Source organism: Eptatretus burgeri, chromosome 9, assembly GCF_056783735.1.
Source record: "Eptatretus burgeri isolate ZD-2024b chromosome 9, Ebu_testis_v1, whole genome shotgun sequence".
Taxonomy (NCBI): domain Eukaryota; kingdom Metazoa; phylum Chordata; class Myxini; order Myxiniformes; family Myxinidae; genus Eptatretus; species Eptatretus burgeri.
In genome coordinates, this window is record NC_140969.1 from 65,341,048 (window position 1) to 65,361,674 (window position 20,627).

Sequence of the window (20,627 nt, forward strand, 5' to 3'; positions counted from 1 at the left end):
TTCTTTAAACATTTGTAATTCATTGTGCTCCATTGATCCCCTCAAAATGCACACACAGTGTTAAAATACTATGTGAACTCAACGGGAATGAAAAAATTGCATCCGTGTTCGAAAGAAGCGGTGCAGTTTGGCATTTCCTTCTCATGATGCGATGCAGCTAGAGCCCCCCCTCCCCCTCTTTGTGTCAATTCAGCATCTGCACCACTTAAAAAAAACATTTGACAGATGGATGGATGGACATACCAAATATTGAAGCGGTTACACTGCTTAAAAATAACATTCAATGAACTATCTATCTTTCAGAATGGTCGAAATCACCGATTTCCTGAACACCCAAAAGAAATTGCAAAAAAAAAACCAAACCAAAAAAAAAACCTCACAAAGCTCAGAAGATGATATGCAAATTTTCTAAAATCAAATACCTCTCAAGTTTGGAGTTCACTTCAATTTGGAGCTAAGAATCAATGTGTCAAACTACATGAGCAGGTGTGGAGAGAGAGAAAGAGAGAAAGAGAGAGAGAAAGAGAGAGAGAGAGAGAGAGAGAGAGAGAGAGAGAGAGAGAGAGAGAGAGATCAAGAGAGATCAAGAGATCGAGATCAAGAGATCGAGATCAAGAGATCGAGATCAAGAGATCGAGATCAAGAGATCGAGATCAAGAGATCGAGATCAAGAGATCGAGATCAACTTTTGCATGGTGAAGGATGTTTACACAGAAATCAAAAGAAGACATGAAAGAGGAAGGGGTTATAAAAGAAGCAATGATTATAAATGAATTTTGAAGCACCATCAGTTACATCACATAAAGATTGTTTAGCACACCACCGTTTCTCATCCAAGACAGGATCATGAGTTTCAAACTCAAAACGGGCATGAGATGTGACCAATGCTTTAAAAACAATTAAAACATCATCAGCTAAAATTTCAATGTTCGGCAGTTTACGTTTCCTTGACAAATAAATGGCAAGCTTTGCCTCAGAACACAAGAAGTTTGCCAAAAGACATTCATTTTTACACTGATGAAAGATATTAAAACCGAATATAAAAACACAATGTGTAAAAAAAACAAACCGAGCCTCCGAATAATGCGTGATAAAATTTTTTTAAAGTGGTGTCAATCTTGAACATTCAACAAAAATATGAAAAACTGTCTCGGGGTGTCGCAAAAAGGGCACAAATCCGAGTTAACAGGACACATGGGATGGGACAATACCTTGCATGGTAAGATGTGTGCCAGCCACCATTGTAGATCTCCTGAGCACTTGAGAATGGGTTCTTTATACATAACCTGCCACTTTATTGTTGCAGAACGGTCGGCTTGGAGAGAGAGAGACAGACAGAGAGAGGGAGAGAGAGAGAGACAGACAGACAGACAGACAGACAGACAGACAGACAGACAGAGATAGAGATCTGCATCTCATAGGTGTGTGCAGGATAAAAATCAGTTTGTGGCTTTTCACCCACAAGCTGATTTTTCTTGTGGGGCAAAACCATGCAATGCTGATTATGTATAAAAATTATTGTTGTTGGTTCATATGCAGCCTGTGGCTGATGTTTGCATCATTTCAGGAAGTGTAGCTGTGCCACTGATGCAGTGCCCCTGGTACCAGTAAGCTGATATTTCTTTTGCTGACCTCAGAAGGATGACAGGCTTAGTCAACCCACCATTTGTGTTATTGCAATAGCATGACAGGGGCTCGAACTCAAGACCCTAATATCTTAAACCAGCCACCTTAACCATAAAGTCAACACCAGACTTGTGAAAATTATTTCTTTGGTGAGATGGGACTCAGCCTACGGAGCAAAACAACACCTGCGATTGGTGCAGTTGTCACGAGCATAAAGCCTTCATTGCTGGCAGGTGACCACAGTGCATGTGGCTGTTCTTGGCTCTTACAAATATTCTGCTTATTTTGTACACTTAGTCAAGGCTTGTGGAAGAGCTAGAACACAGAACAGATCAGGACATAACATAACAAAAGGAACAGCAGGAGAAGGAAGAAATGCCAACAGCAGGGTGGATAGTGAAAATAGACGGAGATAAACAAGGGATGTAGGTAATGATGAGAGATAGAGGAGAACGCAAGGGGTGTACAAGATGGATACAGAAGCAAAATTTTGGAAGGGGGTGGGTGGTTTAAGGGGTGTAGAAAAGATCACAGTTTTGGATGGGGATAATGGCCACACCACGCATGTCCACATCTGAGATAGTGGTGAACAGCTATCTTGAAGATCTAGAGAGAATGAGATTGAAGAGAGTGTGGAAGGTGGTTCCACAGGCAGGAAAAAGAGGAACAAATGAGAGGATTTTTGGTTTTTGCTGACCCACAGCTGTTGGGTTATCGGACCCACAGCTGTTGGGTTTAAAAATGAATGTCTAACAGCGTTCATACTACCAGAACAGTGGTTCTGGATTTTAGCAGTTTCACGAGAAGGGGGTTGCTGGTAGACCTCCAGTGCGCATTCCTCCAGTGTCAGAATGATTAGCAGCCAGCATGTATGACAATAAGATTTGTTCCAGGCCTCATAAACAAGTTGTGAGGTCGGTATTTAGTGCTCGAGCTGTACATCCATAACTTGGAATGCGCATCTCAACTCGAAGGTTGCTGGCATAATGGGGTACTCCAACCAGGGATGACTACCATGGGTGGAATGTTGCAGCACAATTAAAACTTTCTCCTCCTGCACAATCATCATTTATGCAATGCCAGCAGGTCAAGAGGATGGGCATTGAGACTTTCATATCCAGAAAAGATCAGAATGCACTTTCTGCTTTTGCCATTGGTCAGAGTCCAGCTCGAAACATGGAGGTTCAGTGAGTTCATTCCACAATTAAGGATATCTCCTCAAATAGTGTGGGCTTCTGACGAAACGAGTGGTTCCAAGATTTTCTCTTTGAAAGTTAAAGGATATAATTTGCATCTGAACAAGAACATTTGTGCCCATGAACAAAATATGGTCCAGCCGTGACATGAGTTGGCTGGGAAACAAGTAGCATAACAGACAAAGAAAAACAGATATCTGCACATTATTTAGCTTTAACAAGCCTATTAATCATTATTTATTTATCTTGGTAGCCTACCAGTGAGGACACTTCTATTATTTTGCCTTCTCAGTAGTTTTCAGTCCAAATGCAGCTGATGGTAAATGCAGCTGAGGATGTAGATTCTATAATTACTTCTTGAAACGGAGTTAGTCTCAGCAGAATTTACAATCATCAGTAAAATCAAGTTGTCTCACTAATAACCTTCAAGAATGAAGTAATCCACGTGCCTCATCTGTTCTGGCCTATGTGGTTGCTCTGGGGGTCCGAACGGTCAACCACAAGTGTGTCAGCTCATTTTGTGGTTCACTCTTGATAACGTCAAGGAATCTTGAGATGTACACTTCACGCTTACTGCAACTGCGGTTTCGTGTCGCGCTATCTTCGACTTTGTTCTGCGCTCGAGTAACGTGATATTCGGCTTACATTATCTCAAAGACCATATGAGGTGCATGGTACAAAAAAAGTAAATAAAATGGTTCTGAAAGTGATGCCAAATAACAACCTTAAAAAAAAAAAAATGTTGAAGGTGTCATGTTTATGGCACTCTACAAAAGATTAACTCTATCATGTTCCACACTTCTTTGTGACGTCTTTCTCACTGTTTAACTGATTTGGCTGTACTCACATTAATCTTGTCTTATTTCGATGAACCACATGTTGTTTCAACATGCTCTTCCAGCAAATATAACTTCCTTTCTTCATTTAAGTGCGGTATCACTATATGGCCTGTGCTGTGAGAGTTGTGGCCTCCAAGATGTGATACTGCATCGGCATGTCACAGCTCATCATGCACACAATTTAGCCTTTGCATCTGATCAGAATCATGTGAAGACTTAGCTGAACAAATAACATTTCTGTTCTCTCCAAGTCCTTTGCTATCATTTTTCATAGTGATCATAACAACCACCTGATGGTCAGAGTGCCTCAACTATAATATTGGCTTCCACCTTCTTTCCTGCAGCCGTTATTGACTAATAGCTGATACGGTACTTCAGTTTTGCTTCCACAGAGGCCTTTGCATAACAGATACATTTTCACAGTGGTCTACTTCAGCAGTTGCCTACCAATGGGAGAATTAAGCTGTTAGGGTTAGTGAAAAGTGTAAGATTCGTGAAATTGTCTCCCTTGGACTGACATCATACCCAAAATACAGTATTTAAATTTTTGATATCAGTGTAATCTTGTATATTATTTCCGAGTTTGTGGTTTTGTGTCGCGCTATCTTCGACTTTGTTCTGCGCTCGAGTAACGTGATATTCGGCTTACATTATCTCAAAGACCATATGAGGTGCATGGTACAAAAAAGTAAATAAAATGGTTCTGAAACAGTGAAATCGTATTCCACTTACTGCATTAAAATAAAATTACTACTGATACTCTGCATCAGTTCCTTTCTCAAACACACCCACCCGAACATGTCGCGCAGAGCGCGGGTTATGCTAGTGATTATAATTTTGCAAATTATGTGTTATTGCTTACATTAATGATTTCTTCATTCATTTTGATGGAAGCATGTGGACTACTACATACCTCATAAACATCGGGGGATTTGTTTTTACAATATACATATCGTTAGTTGAACAACAGAGAAATGAGACAATCTGAGATGCTTATGATTGCACATCTATGTTGTAGTCACCATCGTCGAACAGCCCTCTGCGAGTGTGAAGAGTGTGGACTCAAAGGATGAAGTTGGTGCTGATGCTAAATCAGATGGTGCTCTAAATCTGATTCATGCTTCACAGGGCTCCCACACTGCTTGGCACAGTCTCACAGTGCCAAGCCAGACCCCACAGGCAAACAGGTAGGAATACCTAACAGTAATTTATATCGTGTTTTGGTCAGAAGAATATTAGAACATGAGGAACTGTTTGAATTAAAAAAGATAAACGATTTTCATGGAAACATTTGTTTGATTTAACACGAATGATTGTCATGTTGACAGTCTGCAGGAATCAGAAGCTTCAATGAATAACAGCGAATCAAATGAAAACTCATCATTCCGCAGGTGAGTAGCCTATTCTGATTGTGATGTACCATAGTCTGCTACAGAGCGTCAGTGCTGCCAACGCAGTTTCATGGCAAGGGTTAAACTGGGTAGTTTTCCACTGACTTCCCAGCAGTAGTTTGGGCAGGAATTTGTGATTTGTTCATGGTGCCGGTGATAGCTCGCCTATTCTTTCTGAAGGACACCATGGAATCTTTAACATCCACCAACTAATGCCAGCAGATGGAACGTCCAGTTCAACGTCCATCCGAGGGACACACATTGATGAATCACTCTGCCTGTGAAATGCCAGGATGACTGTTTATAGCTGGGTCGGGATTTGATCCCAGTCTAAACGGTTTAGAGGTGAATGAGCATACCTCTTAGTCATCCTTCCAGCCTACACAAGATGAAATTACACAGCATAACACTGCAATATACTACCTGGGTTTTAAGTAACATTTTAGCATGGTATGTGTTTTTTATGCCAACACGTGCATGATTGCATGAGACATGACTTATATTACACGACAAGCGCTACACAGCACACGGAGTGGAGTGGGGGTGGGAGGGGTACCCAGCACCGCCCAGCACGTCCAGCTGGGTGAGTTTTTCCCAGCGGTGATTTCGGGATGTGTTGAACATTGAAAAACAATGGAGTTATTGGCCTCATAGTCCATGGGTCAGGACTTATTTCACCAGAAATTTCACTTATTGGGACCATCTCAGGGGGGGGGGGGGGGCAAAGTCCAACTATGTTTTTTTTTTTTAATTAGACGATGTCTATAGCATATATTTTAGTATTACAACCATTGCTGAGAGGTAGCTTAATCGTGTAATCAGCTGTTTTATGTAGCCCCCACCCATAGGACACATTTAGAATGTTTCCTCAGATTGTTTCCATGTGATCTTGGCAGCCTTTGTGTACAGTGCCTGGTCAAAGACGCATATCATCTTGGACAGCTCTAAGCATTGCATTATGGTGAGTGAGTGATTCAGAACTTTGTTGACAGTTGACAGTTGACATTTGTGTTGCAGGAGCATTGATGGTGGGTAGATAGTCAATGTTGTCCTGATGAAGGACTGTGTCATCACTTCGAGTCCGGATATTAAAGCAGCCCGGCTGTTGATTGATTGGTCTTTTTCTTCTGATATGCAGGCCATAACCCAGATGAGGTTCTTCCATCTCACAGGCAGGACAATGGCAGAGTCAACGTATATGCTTTCAGTTTAGGGTGGCCCCTCTCTTTGCCCAACAACATTGTATGTGGGCAGCATCAGTGGTGAAGTACTGATGCTTCTCTTCGATCTTTATCTTGTCAACAGGAGGCAAGGTCCTAGCTGGCTGCATATTGACTGCCTTGGGTTGGATAGCAATTCTTTTGACTCTGTGGGAAGTCCCCTCACCACTGCGGGTGCCAATGTTGTCCCAGGCTTGGGTGAAAACTCCAGGATGTGTGTTTTCTGGAAGGGAAACATCATCTTTTGACACTGAGAGCTTCTGCAGACATAGGGCTGTGTCAATCTCTTCCATCTGGGAGTAGGATACTCTGTGACCAAATCAGTTGAGCTTGCTCTGCATTCCCAGTCAGAGACTTGACTGCAAATGGCAGAATGATGTGTATGGGTGTTTGTCTTGCCATGAGTGATAGCATCTATCAAGTCATGACTAAACTTACAAGTCATGGAACTCTTTGGGATGCATGGCCGTTGTCCTTAGTGTCTGTCAGCAAATATCGATCATAGAAAGAGGGTGACAGATTCTGCGATGATGGGTCCACTCGCCTCTGCTTCCAGTACCAATAGTAGCCAGGCCTGGGGAAAATCTTGCTTGCTGACGTCTGCTCTCACCAGAAGGGCTGCCTTTGCCATGACATCTTCTGCAGTGAGAGATTTCAGGATCTGCAACTCCGCTTTCGGCATCCGGTAGGCCTTGGCAAGTTCAGTTATTACCAAGTTGTGAGGATAGAGAAGAAGTTTCCCTTTGTCATTGGTGAAGATGTCTCGGGCTTCATCAAACTCACTTTTTAGCCTTTGGCAGAGATGCTGCTTAATGGAGTCCTTCACGTGTTCAATGACAAGAGATTTAATCGATGTAAGCAGTTTAAATGTGAGATCGGCCATCACTATCACCTGGAGGTTAGTGAATAGTTCATTCCTGATAAACAGGAACACCTCATTGTATGAGTGACTTAGAGCTATCTCACACTGAGGTTCATCATTGTGGTCTACAACATGTGTTGCACTGCTGGCAGCCTTTTCCTCCCTTGTGTAGGATGTGGAGCACAACCTATGATAGTGCCCTCCTGCTGTGATGAGGTCTCTGCTGACAATAGTAAGCAATCTAGTAGATCCGTTTTCTTCATAACTGCATTTCTGATGCTGGCATCTGCTCGCAGCCCTTGGTGTTGTACAAGGGATTCTCTTTTTTTTCTGTCCACGAAGAAACTTGTTGGCTTTCTGACAAAAGATGCATTCTGCCTCATAAACTGCAGATATCAAGCTTGATCCATGTCTCGATGATTTCCTAGAACTGGCATTATTTTCACACTGATCAGTTTTTTTCCTGTTTTTTTCTGACACCATTAATAAATCTCTCCATCGTGAAGATATTGCGGCATTTTCGATGAGAGTAAACGGGTGGGATATTTCTCCATCAGGTAAGTCTTTTGCCGGGTCCAACATTGGAACATATTTTCTTATTCGGTCTGCATTCAGCAAAGTGTTCCACGAGTCTGAACTTTGAGGGGATACCGGCTTTGTGTCTGCTTCCTGGTCACAGCAATGGACGAGGCAATCCATGCGCAGTCACTTTGATGGCAAGGTATGGCTTGCCCCACTCGTGTCTATTTTCATTCAAGCACCTGCAAAATATGATAAATCCGATTTGAGAAACTTAATTACGAAAACGTAATTATTGAATCCAAAGCCAATTGCCGACTGGGCATCCTCCATCGTACAAAGTCCTTCCTTGGCACACCTGAGCTCCTCACCATGAACAAAGCTTTCATCTGCAGTTTGGTGGAGTACTGCTCTCCCCTCTGGGCTGCTGCTCCTGCCCCACACCTTTCTTGGCTTCACGCTGTGGAAATCAAGGCATTCAAGATCATTGGTATCTCCCGCGATGAGGCTGAGTCTTTGGGTTCTCTCTCTCACCGCAGGCAGGTCGGTGGTCTTTCTGTTTTCTACCATCTCCTCTCTGGCCTCGCCCCCCCCCCCCCGCTCTGTCTGCAATCTGTCCCCCCCCCATATTTCCGCAGGGCGCTCAAGGTCCGCCGGCAACCCCCTTCTCGTAAAACTACCAAAATCAAGAAACAATGCTCACCTTCATTCTTTCATTATTCTTTTTCGCACCTTTGAAACAAACTCCCACATTCTCTTCAATCCCACTCTTCCCTCCAGGTCTTCAAAATCATCTCTTATCTTCACCACCATCTATTATCTTCCCCCATCCAAAACCATGATCTTTTCTGGTGTTGGTGTCCCCCGTTAATCCACCCAAAACCCACCTCCTTCAAATTCCCTGCTTCCCTTCCTTGAAAGTCCCTGTAATGTCCATATTGTTTACCCCGTGCACCCCACCCCATCCCTCTCCCTTCCACAGATCTCCACATGTCTTTCTCTGTTCCCCACTGTTTTGTGCTTCCCTCCCCCACCTCTCTTGTCTCCTGCTCCCCTTGTTATCCGTTCTGTGTGCTCACTCTTATATGAGCCTCAACATTGTATCGAAAAAAAGAAATTGAGAAAACGAGTTCCAGTGTACTTGGGTAATAACAATTTGGGGTAGCCTGCATTGGAGTGGCGACCTGTCAAGGACTGTCCACCTTGCCAATGAAACTGCCTCAGCAGCCCTATATGCCTTTATGGCACGAAAGGAAAGGCATTATCATTATTATTATTATTATTATTATTATTATTATTATTAATCTGGGCCATGCTACATTTATTTAATAGTCTTTTCTTCAGTTTAAAAGACCATACCATAGCCAATCTCAGTTAAAATAGGATGTGGGCATGCAATGGTGTTCAATGTATAAAATAGGTAATGAGCTGGAAAAATTATAAAGCTTCTCATTTGAAAAGGTTATCACATATTTTCTTACTTCTCGGGGTGGTACAAATAATTTGGCACCATTTAAGTTTTGCCCTCCCCGCAGGTGGTACAGACATCTCTCCTGGCCCATGGACTATCATGGTGGTTTACCTTTTTCCTGCGGGCCAGCGGCAGCACTGCCTGACTCAACATCCCGATATACACTTGTAGCAGCCTTTGGTGTCCTCAAAACAGAAGTCAAGGCCATAGTGTGGTAGCTTAAAACCTTGCCCAGATTCTGAAGTACCTACACCCAAAACTTGGTGTCTCTAGGTATGCTACGGTTCGGCCGTGAAAGAATATCATACAAACAAACATACAAACACTTGAAAATATTTATATGACGAGTCGAGTCAAATTATAAGGAACATTTGTGATAATTAATTTTGTCATAATCAAGGGAAATCACATTTTAATGAACAAATTTCAACTTGATATAATGAACAGTGAAAGTCTTGGTGTTTTTTTGAAAATCAAAGTTCATCGAGTCATTTTGGGGAAATTAAGTAAAACTGTCTATTGTGGCCAGTTCATGAAAGCATAAACTGTACAAGGTGAAATGAACACTGCGGCTGGAATCATATAGAATGAAATTTACAGGGTGTCTACAAATTATCATTCCAAACTAAAACCGTTTAAAAGAAGAAATGAAATAGGATATAATAATATGTATGGTTTGCTGCATGTCAAAGGACATTTCTCAAAGTTTTATTGTCAGATTGGATAGGATCATCATTTATCATCATCGGTACACTTCTATGTGTGCACCCCTTGCCACACGTGACACGTTGAGACGATACTCAATCGCCTTTCAGGTTAGGTTTAGCATTCTTGCGTTTACGGTCTCGATTGTAACCCTAATCCTCTTCCTCAGATTCACAATATCGGTAACCCTCGTTCGGTGCACCATGTCCTTCACATAACCGAATATTAAAAAAAAAAAAATCCAGAGAGTCATGATTCGGTCGTACGTGAAGCGACATCACACGTTAACCTTTGGGTTGGTGTGCACAAGTTATTGGTCCTCAGGGGGAGGCTCACAGGCCCAAATCCTGACTTTGACTTTTAACCTTCCCCAAAACATGGCAAGTTGACTCATGATTTTTCTCCCATATCACCAGTCCACTCAAAGGGGTGAATCGCAATGGTTTCTCCAATACATTAGTCCACTCAAAGGGGTGAATCCACACTTTCACCTCTTGCCAACGTATGTAACAACCTGATTTTTTGCATGCAATGTCATAACCTTTCTCTTCCTTCTCGCACTATTAATTTTGTCCATCGTTTTACGTTTGGGCACCATTAATAACTGTGTGGCTGCTCGATCTTGTAACCAGTAGATCTGGTATTACCGGATATCCGTATGTCATTTCCTGTTTGATGACTACTCATTATTAAACTTGGCTTCATTCCATATGCTGGTCTGATTACAACAATCAACAATGCGTGAGAAACAAGAAAAGGCTTATAATCGGAAGTAATTCTACACGCGGACGCAAACAATGACTCATCTCAGCTCAAAAACCGTGAATGGCCAAAATGAAATACCACGATAACTAAATCCGAACACAATAAGTTGCCTGTGATTGGTTGAAACCCGCAATATTAGAATCCGTGATATTTGAGGGTTTACTGAATATCGTTTCTGACCCTATCTCTCAATTGTGAAGAATAAATTTAAAAATTCTAGAATCCAGATCTGAATCTTCACCAAAATCGAATCAATTAGTTCTTGTCACACACCCAACCTGTTCACCAAATTTCATCCAAATCCATCCATAACTTTAAAAAAATATACTGCTCACAGACAAACAGGGGTGAAAACATAACCTCCATCCACCTTCAGTGGTGGAGGTAATCACCGAGTTATTGAAACATTATAATTTACTTCATACCTCGTATTTCATGTGCATATTTGGGATATAATACAACTACTGTGTGTGTGAAATATTGTGATGGATCTGCAGACCTTTTCCCCCTTTTCCTTCTTTTATTTCCCTTCTCCTTGTCTCTTTCCCATTTCGATCTGTCCCCAATGATCAATTACCCGAGCCGAAGGAGCGAGTATTATGTTTGGGTCTGTTTGTCTGTCTGTCTGTCTGTCTGTCTGTCTGTCTGTCTGTCTGTCTGTCTGTCTGTCTGTCTGTCTGTCCGCACAAAACTTTCGTGTTTTTCCCCACAACCGCTTGTCAGCTTAAGACAAATTTTTACCATAAGTGCGACTACTCATGTAGAATGATTTGATGATAATTATGATGTCATAGGTCACGTGGTGTGCCAGCCATGTTGGAAAAATGGAAACACTTTGGACCTCTGTATCTCTGAAACCACTCCAAGGAAAAAATTGAAACTTGGCACATGGCAAGTACTCCTCATGCGGTGAAATTTTTATGACGTCATAGGTGCCTTCATTATGATGCCATAATTGCATATGTATAATGCTACATCTGATCAGTATGAAAATTTTTGAGGGTCATGTAGGGATAAAATGGTCCACAGAAAAGAAATTGATGATGTCATCGGTTACATGATTGGGCAGCCATATTGTTTTTCAAAAAAAAAAACCTTCAAAAATCTTCTTCTCTGAAGTGGCTGAACAGATCGAGGCGAAACTTTACACATATGACCACCTAACCATGAGGAACAAAATATTCACACATATGATGTCGTGGGTCACATGGTTTGGCAGCCATGTTGGATTTACCCTAAATCCTATTTTTAAAATCTTCTTGTCCAGGACAGCTGGATAGATAGAGGAGAAACTTCACACAAATGTTCCTCAAGCCTTGGGTTTCCAAGTTTGTTCAAGAATAATTGATAGGTCTTGTGGTTTGGCAGCCATATTGGATTGAAGAAAATATTAAATAATGTTTTCTCTGGAACCGCTTAATCGATCGAAGTGAAACTTCAAAATTATGATCTAGTAGTGATGTGGAATACATGTTTTAAATTTCAACTAAATCGTACACATGGTCTGGCAGCCAAAATTATTTAATTTTTTGATCTGGGTTCTTTTTACTTAAAAAAAATTTTTTTTTTTTCAAGGCTCACTTGGCTGTGTCTGAATGGGTTTGATGGAAGAGGAGTAGCAGCTGAAATGTGAATCCTATCCAGGTTCCTCTTGATGACTTAATCTTTGCCTTTTGCTTGTTTGGGTTCCTTCTCATGATTCAAATGCAGGACTGTACCTATTTGGTCTTCCATTTGATTTGAATTTAACTTATTTTAATCCCATTCTTTCGACCACACAAAACAAGTTCTGGTGAGGGTCTGCAATCTCTGATTGCTAGTTAAGATTTGTATCAGGGACATAAATTATACATGTTGCTTTTTATTAGGTTCCTCCACGTGAGTGATAATTAATGTATGAAATGAACTGTGTAAAGATTTCTATTTGTTTTTCTGTACTTACTTGTTTGCGTTATACTATTAATTTTTTTGTTGTTGTTACTTTTCTTTGCTGTTTAATATGAAATCATTATTTTTACTGTTTCTTTAAAATGTGGAAATAACAATTATTACTACTACTACTACTACTACTATTACAGTGCAACTCCAGCACAGGTCACCAAGCAATTGAGCAAATTGACCCAGCGGCTACGATCTCGCACAGCTACAGTGAAGCAGAGAATCTTCCACTCAGATGAATCGTCCACCGAGAGCAGTGACAGCGACAGTATGGGACCTCATTGCACTGCAACATTATACACCACATTCAATTCAATCACGACAAAGAGCTGCAGAAGGAATGGGATATGACACAGAATTAGTTCTGTGATATGAGAGAGAAGGATATGGGTTGATGGGCAGCTCATTGTTATGGTGTTTAAGGGGGCAAGTTTTAATAAAAAAAAAATTATTATTATTTTAATTAAAATTATTTAAAATTACTTTTGAGCCATCGAACCATGGTTAGATTCCCGACCAAACTATAAACGACCATCCTGGTGCTTCCTAGGCAGGGTGTTGTATCAATGAGCATGCCAGTATTCAATGGGATATTAAGTTGGTGTCCTGCCAGCTTGCTTTCACTGGTGATCCCTTGGTACTTTTCAAAGAGTATAAAGTGATGTACCAGCACCTTGGCCAAATACTAAATTTCTGGCCAAAACTATAACACCGTGACAGAGTGGCGACCTGTCCAGAGTTGGTTCTCAGGCATAGAAACTGCTTCTGCAGAATTAATGACATGGAAGCAGAGAATGATCATGGAACAGTAGCAATACGAATACAAGAGAAATTGTCCAAGCATAGATATAAATAATTTGTATGTACTTGCATTTCTAATCGAGCAATATTCTGGAAAAGAGCAATATGTGGGGCACCTGACAGGAAGAGAAGGGTTGGACGGCCAAGAGAGACCTGGCAACGTACCGTCGAGATGGCAATGAAAAGAATGAAGGTCACCAAGAATTAAATTACAACATGGGCACAAGACTGCCAAAATTGGCGAAAGTTCATAAGAAGCTCCATATGCCAGATGGAATGATTGGATAATAAACAAGCATGTAAGCACTTTTAATCTTATAGTAAGGCAGAGTTTTTCCATTCTTGCCACTTGCATTGATACTTGAAACTTTTCCTTTCTGACCTCAAAACCCCACCTCTCTGCAATTCCACACTCCATCCACCCAACAATCCTCAATGGAAGAGTACTACAAGGTTTTATTTCAATTGCAGAACACTGTCAGACATAACAAATGTTAAATCCATATTGAGAAAAAAAATGGATCAACAAATGAAAAAAAAAGTTTTAAAAAAAACTGACCAAGTTGGGGACTTTCCACCACTCCCAAAAGTTCTAAAAAGTTCTAAAAAAAAAAAAGCTCATTCCAAGCTAGTTGTATAGTACAGGCATGTATCTTAAGTATCCTCCCAATGGGAAAGGACCAGCATGAGACAGGACTAAGCACATGGCTTGCAAAGCACCACGGTAACAGTTTATAGTCAGGTCAGGAATACATTATAATTTTGTGATATTTGTCAGTTTTTCATTGGTGGTTGGGGACAAAGGGGATGTGAGGAGGGGGTGGGGGGCTGTGCGAAAGGGTGTTCAGTTAAACTTCGTTTTGATAATTTGTTTTGAGGGTTACCTTGACCTGAAACACCTCGATCAGCCAAATGTTATTTCTGCCTCATATCCATTGATAAGGATTGTAACAACCAACTAGAACTTCACTTGAAAGTGTATAATGTGAGCATGAATGCTCAAAACAAATTGGCTTTCCAAAAGCAATAAAATGCAAAGAAAGAAAAAATAAACACAATAAGAGGCTATTCAGTCTATCAGACATGTTGTATGCTCATCTCAGCTGTTTCTTCTGCAAATAAAAGAATTGGAAAAAGAATGCAATTGTGCAAGCAGCTGCACACGAAAATGTCGAGTACTTGTTTTAATAACATTTGTAGAGTTTTGTAGAAAAATCAAAATGGCCACCAAATTTACCCACTTTTCAGGTAAAATTTGATAATTATGGCTTACTAGGGAATGTAATATTTTGATTTTTTGCATTTTACCAACCTAAGACATCATCCTAGGTCAAAAATTTCAACGGATTCGTGATCAGCGTGAAAAATGGCCATAAGAAAACACTCCTTTTAATAGGACAACAGAGAAAAAGTCAATGTGTGCCCAACCCTGATATTACATGCCCTAGTAAGCCATAATTATCAAATTTTACCTGAAAAGTCGGTAAATTTGGTGGCCATTTTGAAGTTTTGCATTTTACCAACCTAAGACATCATCCTATGTCAAAAAGTTCAACGGATTCGTGATCAGCGTGAAATTTGGCCATAAAAAAACACTCCTTTCAAAAAAAGTATGGTTGTATGCCCAACCCTACTGTTGGATTACCATTACCATCAGGTAGGGTAAACTCAACCTGTCAACCTTCCAAGGTCAGCAAAATGAGTACCAGCTTATTGGTAACAGGGGGCATTGCATCAGTAGCACAGCTGTGCCCACAGAAAATGATGCAGCCAAGCAGCCACAGGCTGCATATGAATAAATAAATAAATAAATAAATAAATAACAAGTGATTAGAATTGCTTAGGAATCTGAGAAGACCAACTGCCTGCAATTAATATTGTCCAACGATCTTAAAATGTAACAGGGCTGCTGAGTGTTTATGCAGGATATTTTGTAGATTGGAGAATCCTTCCTTCATACATATTTCTTGAACAGAGGCATTACATTACTATATCTATCAGCACAACAAACGACTAACAACCTAACTATTGACTCAACACTTTGCAATTGCATTATATAATGTGTTGAAAGAACTCAACATTTTAGATCAACTGCGTTTTCATTGTTTGATTCTTGGCTCCAGGTACTGTGAAGAAGATAAAACCAGTGATTAAGGAAGAACCACCAACCAAACAAGCTCCTCAGGTTCCCACAGCCCCCAGCCTTGAAGATCCAGGGATAGATGGGGGCTCTACAAGAAGAACCTGGCACTTTCATCGACCTTGCATACCAGTTTCTATTGATCCTTACACAGGTGAGTGAGAGAGAGAGAGAGAGAGAGAGAGAGAGAGAGAGAGAGAGAGAGAGAGAGAGAGAGAGAGAGAGAGAGAGAGAGAGAGAGAGAGAGAGAGAGAGAGAGAGAGAGAGAAGGGGAAAGGGGGGAGGGAGGTTGGAGGATGGAGACATGCCTCAGGCAAAAATGCTGTTATGTGGTTTAAACTATAGTATATTAGTATTTTACTTTCATATACCATAGTTGATAATTGGTCCTACTAGAATAGTCAGCAGAGAATTACTGCAGGAAAGAAATGCTATTTTTACCTGGGGGGATGAGAGAGAGAGAGAGAGAGAGAGAGAGAGAGAGAGAGAGAGAGAGAGAGAGAGAGACAGAGAGAGAGAGAGAGAAGGGGAAAGGGGGGAGGGAGGGTGGAGGATGGAGACATGCCTCAGGCAAAAATGCTGTTATGTGGTTAAAACTATAGTATATTAGAATTGTACTTTCATATACCATAGTTGATAATTGGTCCTACTAGAATAGTCTGCAGAGAATTACTGCAGGAAAGAAATGCTATTTTTACCTGGGGGGGGATGAGAGAGAGAGAGAGAGAGAGAGAAAGAGAGAAAAAGAGAGAGAGAGAGAGAGAGAGAGAGAGAGAGAGAGAGAGAGAGAGAGAGAGAGAGAGAGAGAGAGAGAGAGAGAGAGAGAGAGAGAGAGAGAGAGAGAGAGAGAGAGAGAGAGAGAGACACAGAGAGAGAGAGAGAGAGAGAGAGAGAGAGAGAGAGAGAGAGAGACACAGAGAGAGAGAGAGAGAGAGAGAGAGAGAGAGAGAGAGAGAGAGAGAGAGAGAGAGAGAGAGAGAGAGAGAGAGAGAGATTATTATTATTGAAGCGTAAGCAGTACAGAATAACTGAAGTACTGTTGTGAAAGTACAGCTCATACATATGTTAATGAGAGGCTGATAATGTGTTGATTTGTCGTATGTATAATAAAGTAGTTCCATCATGGGTGCTCACTGAACGAGTGTTTCTCAATCATTCCCGGCATTCAGCTACTGTTACATGATGGCAGCGGTGTTACTCAATAATTGTTAAATCTGTTTAATTGTAGTTAACTCTACGGTGAACTGTTTTGGAGATAATTCTGGGTCATGGTGATGTTTAATCCACCGTAAAACCTCGACTTACTAAAGCCTGCTGGGTGGCTTTTCTGAAAACAGCAGTTCGATAGATACTCCAAAGCCACAAATCTGACCGGGGAAACAGAAAAGGTTCCAAGTGAATACCCTTATTTATGCGATGGGTCCTGACACAGAAGACGTCGTAAACACCTTTGCTTATACTCCTGCTGTTGATGGTGACCATCCTGGTGAAAACGAGAATGATGTACAGACGGTATTTGGAAAATCTGATGTCTATTTCATTCCCAAGCATTAATGTGATTCACGAGAGGACTGTTTTCCGATCAATGACAAAGCAAGCCAACGAGTCTGTCGAAAAATTTGTGAGGCACCTGTACACTGATGCTGAGCACTGTGGTTTCCATGACAAAAATAAGGAAATCTGGGATCAAGTCATGTTGGAACTTGCTGACAAGAAGCTCACTCTGGAATTACAACTGAGGGCAGATCTCAGTCTGGAAATGGCAATTAAAATGGCAAGAGAAAGAGAACTCATTGTAGATCAGATGATTCTTAAAGAGGACCACTCAACCGCTGTGGAAGAGGTGAGCAGACAAAAGGAAAAATCACACAAAACGCTTCAAGCTTGTCCCAGGACCAAAAGCAATTCACAGCCATCCAAGTGTACTCACTGCAGAGATTTTGCACATCAGGACATTCAGACGTGTCCGACTGCCAAGGGCAATGTGCTATAGGTGCATGGAAATGGGGCACTTTAGATAGTGTTTTCACGTAAGGGTAGTTGAGGTTGTGACTGGTGACGATGTGGAAGATACCATGGTTCGGGAGTTGTGAGTGTGCCGGGTTCTCCAGATCAACCCTCGTCTGTGACAATTGACTTAAACAACTGTTCGGTGTGCTTTAAAATAGACACTGGTGCAGATATGAATATTGTCAACAAAGGCATGTTCAACAAGTTTGCTCCAAAGCCAAAATTGGGACCTGCAAAATGAGCACTTCATGGTGTCAGTGGGAAAATCTAATGTGATGGTGTGTACATGACCGATATCGTGTACAAGCAGCAATCCTATCATGTGAAAATGTACATGGTTAAGAACCGTACCAACGATTTGCTGAGTGGACCAACAGGAAGTGTCATGGCACTGGTTTTGTATGCTGGTGAGGACCATGCTAGCATTTTTTCTGACAGGGGATGCCTGTGGTGCAGCCCAGTAAAGATTCAGCTCCAAGATGATGCTGTACCTTACAGTGTTTCTACATCCAGGTGTCTTTCGGCTCTTCTATTGCCCAAGATCGAGGCTGAGCTTAAATGGATGGAAAACAAGGGTGTCATCCATCGAGTGACGGAACTAACTTTGTGGTGTGCCTCCATGGTGCCAGTTTTCAAGAAGAGTGGTGATGTCCGAATTTGTGTTGACCTGAAACAACTGAACAAAACAGTTAGTCGTGAGAAGATTCAAATAAGAGGGGTGATGTCCTAATTTGTGTTGACCTGAAACAACTGAACAAAACAGTTCATCGTGAGAAGATTCAAATGCCTCCAATGGATGAGATACTTCCCAAACTGGCTGCTGCTGCTGTTTTTTTCAAAACTAGACACTTTGAGTGGGTTTTTGTCCATCCCACTCCATCTTGATTTGTGCAACTACACAACATTAATCACTCATTTTTACAGGTATGCCTTTGATAGGTTACCTTTTGGCATCACATCGGCGCTGGAAATCTTTCAACAAAAGATGACGCAATTGCTGAAGGGTCACAGTGGAGTCATGTTCTATGTTGATGACAATCTGGTCTTTGGAAGGATTCTCAAAGAGTTTGAAAATTTTGATCGGGTGCTCGAAACTCAAGAAATCTGGTCTCAAACCAAACCAGAAAAAGTGTGGATTTCGGAATAAACCAGTGAATTTTTGGGTCACATGATCGACCATCTCCGTGTCAGAGCTTTGCAAGCTAAAGTTCAGGTGATTCTGGACATGCACCCGACTGAAAACAAAAGAGAGGTATGCAAGGTCCTGGGTGTGATTCATCATCTCGGCCAGTGGTTCTCAAACTTTTTTGACTACCGCCCCCTTCTGCCCTCTTGGACCGGCACAATGCCCCCTTGTCCTATCGTTTGTGGTCGGACACCCAGTGGGCAATAGGATAGTCCAAATTTATGTAGATAGGAAGCAAAAATAACAGAAGCCAAATATTTTCTGAATAATATTTTACTTTATTTTACTTTACTTTTCCTTTACTTTTCTATTTTATTTTGCACTACCTACAATGTTTCAGCAGAACAGGTCCAGGTGAGGCAAACTGGGAATTTGTTATCACAGGCCCAAATACCGTTAGTGTGAAGGGTGGGCCTGGTGACTCGCTGCGAGATTACGAACGTCTGGCTCCATCTCAGTGAGGTAGAGACGCAGATCGCCCCTCTCGGTAATGTCAAGGCGGTTTCGATACTTGGTCAGCAGCACCGTCACGGCGCTGAACCCTCATTCAACGAGGTATGATGTGGGGAACGCCATCAGCAGCAGTTCTGCCTCTGTCCACATTGCGGGGTATTCGCCCTGCTCCAGAATCCAGAATTTGCCGTATTCATGCTGCGAGAATCTTGCCTTCGCCTCATCATCATTCCACAAGTTGATAATTTCGTCCTGCAATTCGCGCTTCACGTCTCGAATGTCACATTTGAATGGGTTGATCACCCATGCTGGCACCGACAGTTCTAGTATGTCTCTGAAATGCTGCTCCATATCTCCAAGAATCTTCTCAAGGTGATTGCAATAAACGAGCAGCTCTTCATCAGAAACAGCAGTTTCCTTTGCCAACCGGGTAAAGTGGTACATATCTCTGCGGCCGAGGGTTTCCCTGTGCAGTCGCCTTGGTTACGAACGTGCCGATCACTTTCTTTGCTTTAATCAGCGTCATATGGTCACCCTGGAGTTGTTTGTTGACATCATTCAGTATACTGAATATGTCCGCAAGGTAAGCCACATCATGCTCAATCATATTCACTTTCTCCGATAACTCGGTATCAATTTCCGACAGAAACTCGACCACTGTCGAGAAGAGGGCATGGAAACAGGTCAAATAAGTGCCTTTGGACAACCATCGAACTTCGGTATGCAACAAGAGCCTCTCGAATGGTTCATCATTCTCCTGGCAAAGCTGACGAAGCAGCCGATCATGCAGAGACGACACCTTGATTTTATTCACTGCTTTGATTACTATTTGGAATGATGTATGAAGTCTGGTGCTGAGAGCTTTTGCTACAAGATGCTGGTGGTGCACGACACAGTGAATGGCGAACACGGACGGTACCTGGTTCTTCAGAAGCGCAATAAAACCACGCTGGCGGCCAACCATCGCTGGTGCCCTGTCCGTCGCGCAAGCGAGAATGTTCTCCATCGGTATGTTCTTATCAGTAAAGTACTTCTCCAACGTTTGGAAGATGGAAGAACCCTTCGTATCGGTCTGGAGAGAGCGGGCAAACAACAATTCTTCCACCATTTCCTGATCACGGATGAAGCGAACGTAGCAGAGTAACAGAGCTTCACTGTTACGCAAAGTGGACTCATCCAGCTGGATGGCGAAGTGCGTGCTTCTCAGCTCACAACACAGCTTATCTTCTACATCTGATGACATTTCATCAATCCGCATGGCCACGGAATCATTGCTGAACGCAATCGACAAGCGAACTGGATACGGATCCTGGCCCATAACAGTTTTTATCACTTCCCCAACAGCCGGTTTGATCAACTGTTCGCCGATTGAATACGGTTTTCCAGATCTGGTGATGAGCAATGACAGCTTGTACGACGCTTCCAGTCCTTTATCCACGAGCTTTTGGCTGGCTTTGAACATTGTCGTTACCGTGGATCGCTTCTCAAATTTCTCTCTCAGCGAT

At 41.9% G+C, this 20,627-nt stretch overlaps 1 protein-coding gene across 8 annotated transcripts in view; it reads left to right on the top strand.

Annotated features, from left to right (window-relative positions):
* Window positions 1–20,627, top strand: part of LOC147020241 (cyclic nucleotide-gated channel beta-3-like) — a 141,729-nt gene that overhangs the window by 74,940 nt on the left and 46,162 nt on the right. For all 8 annotated transcript variants that reach the window (XM_085895452.1, XM_085895450.1, XM_085895448.1 and 5 more), the window contains 4 exons: window positions 4,680–4,848; window positions 4,990–5,052; window positions 12,673–12,800; window positions 15,457–15,627. In XM_085895452.1, coding sequence (XP_085751578.1) covers window positions 4,680–4,848; window positions 4,990–5,052; window positions 12,673–12,800; window positions 15,457–15,627 — 531 coding nt within the window. The remainder of the gene's footprint in view (window positions 1–4,679; window positions 4,849–4,989; window positions 5,053–12,672; window positions 12,801–15,456; window positions 15,628–20,627) is intronic.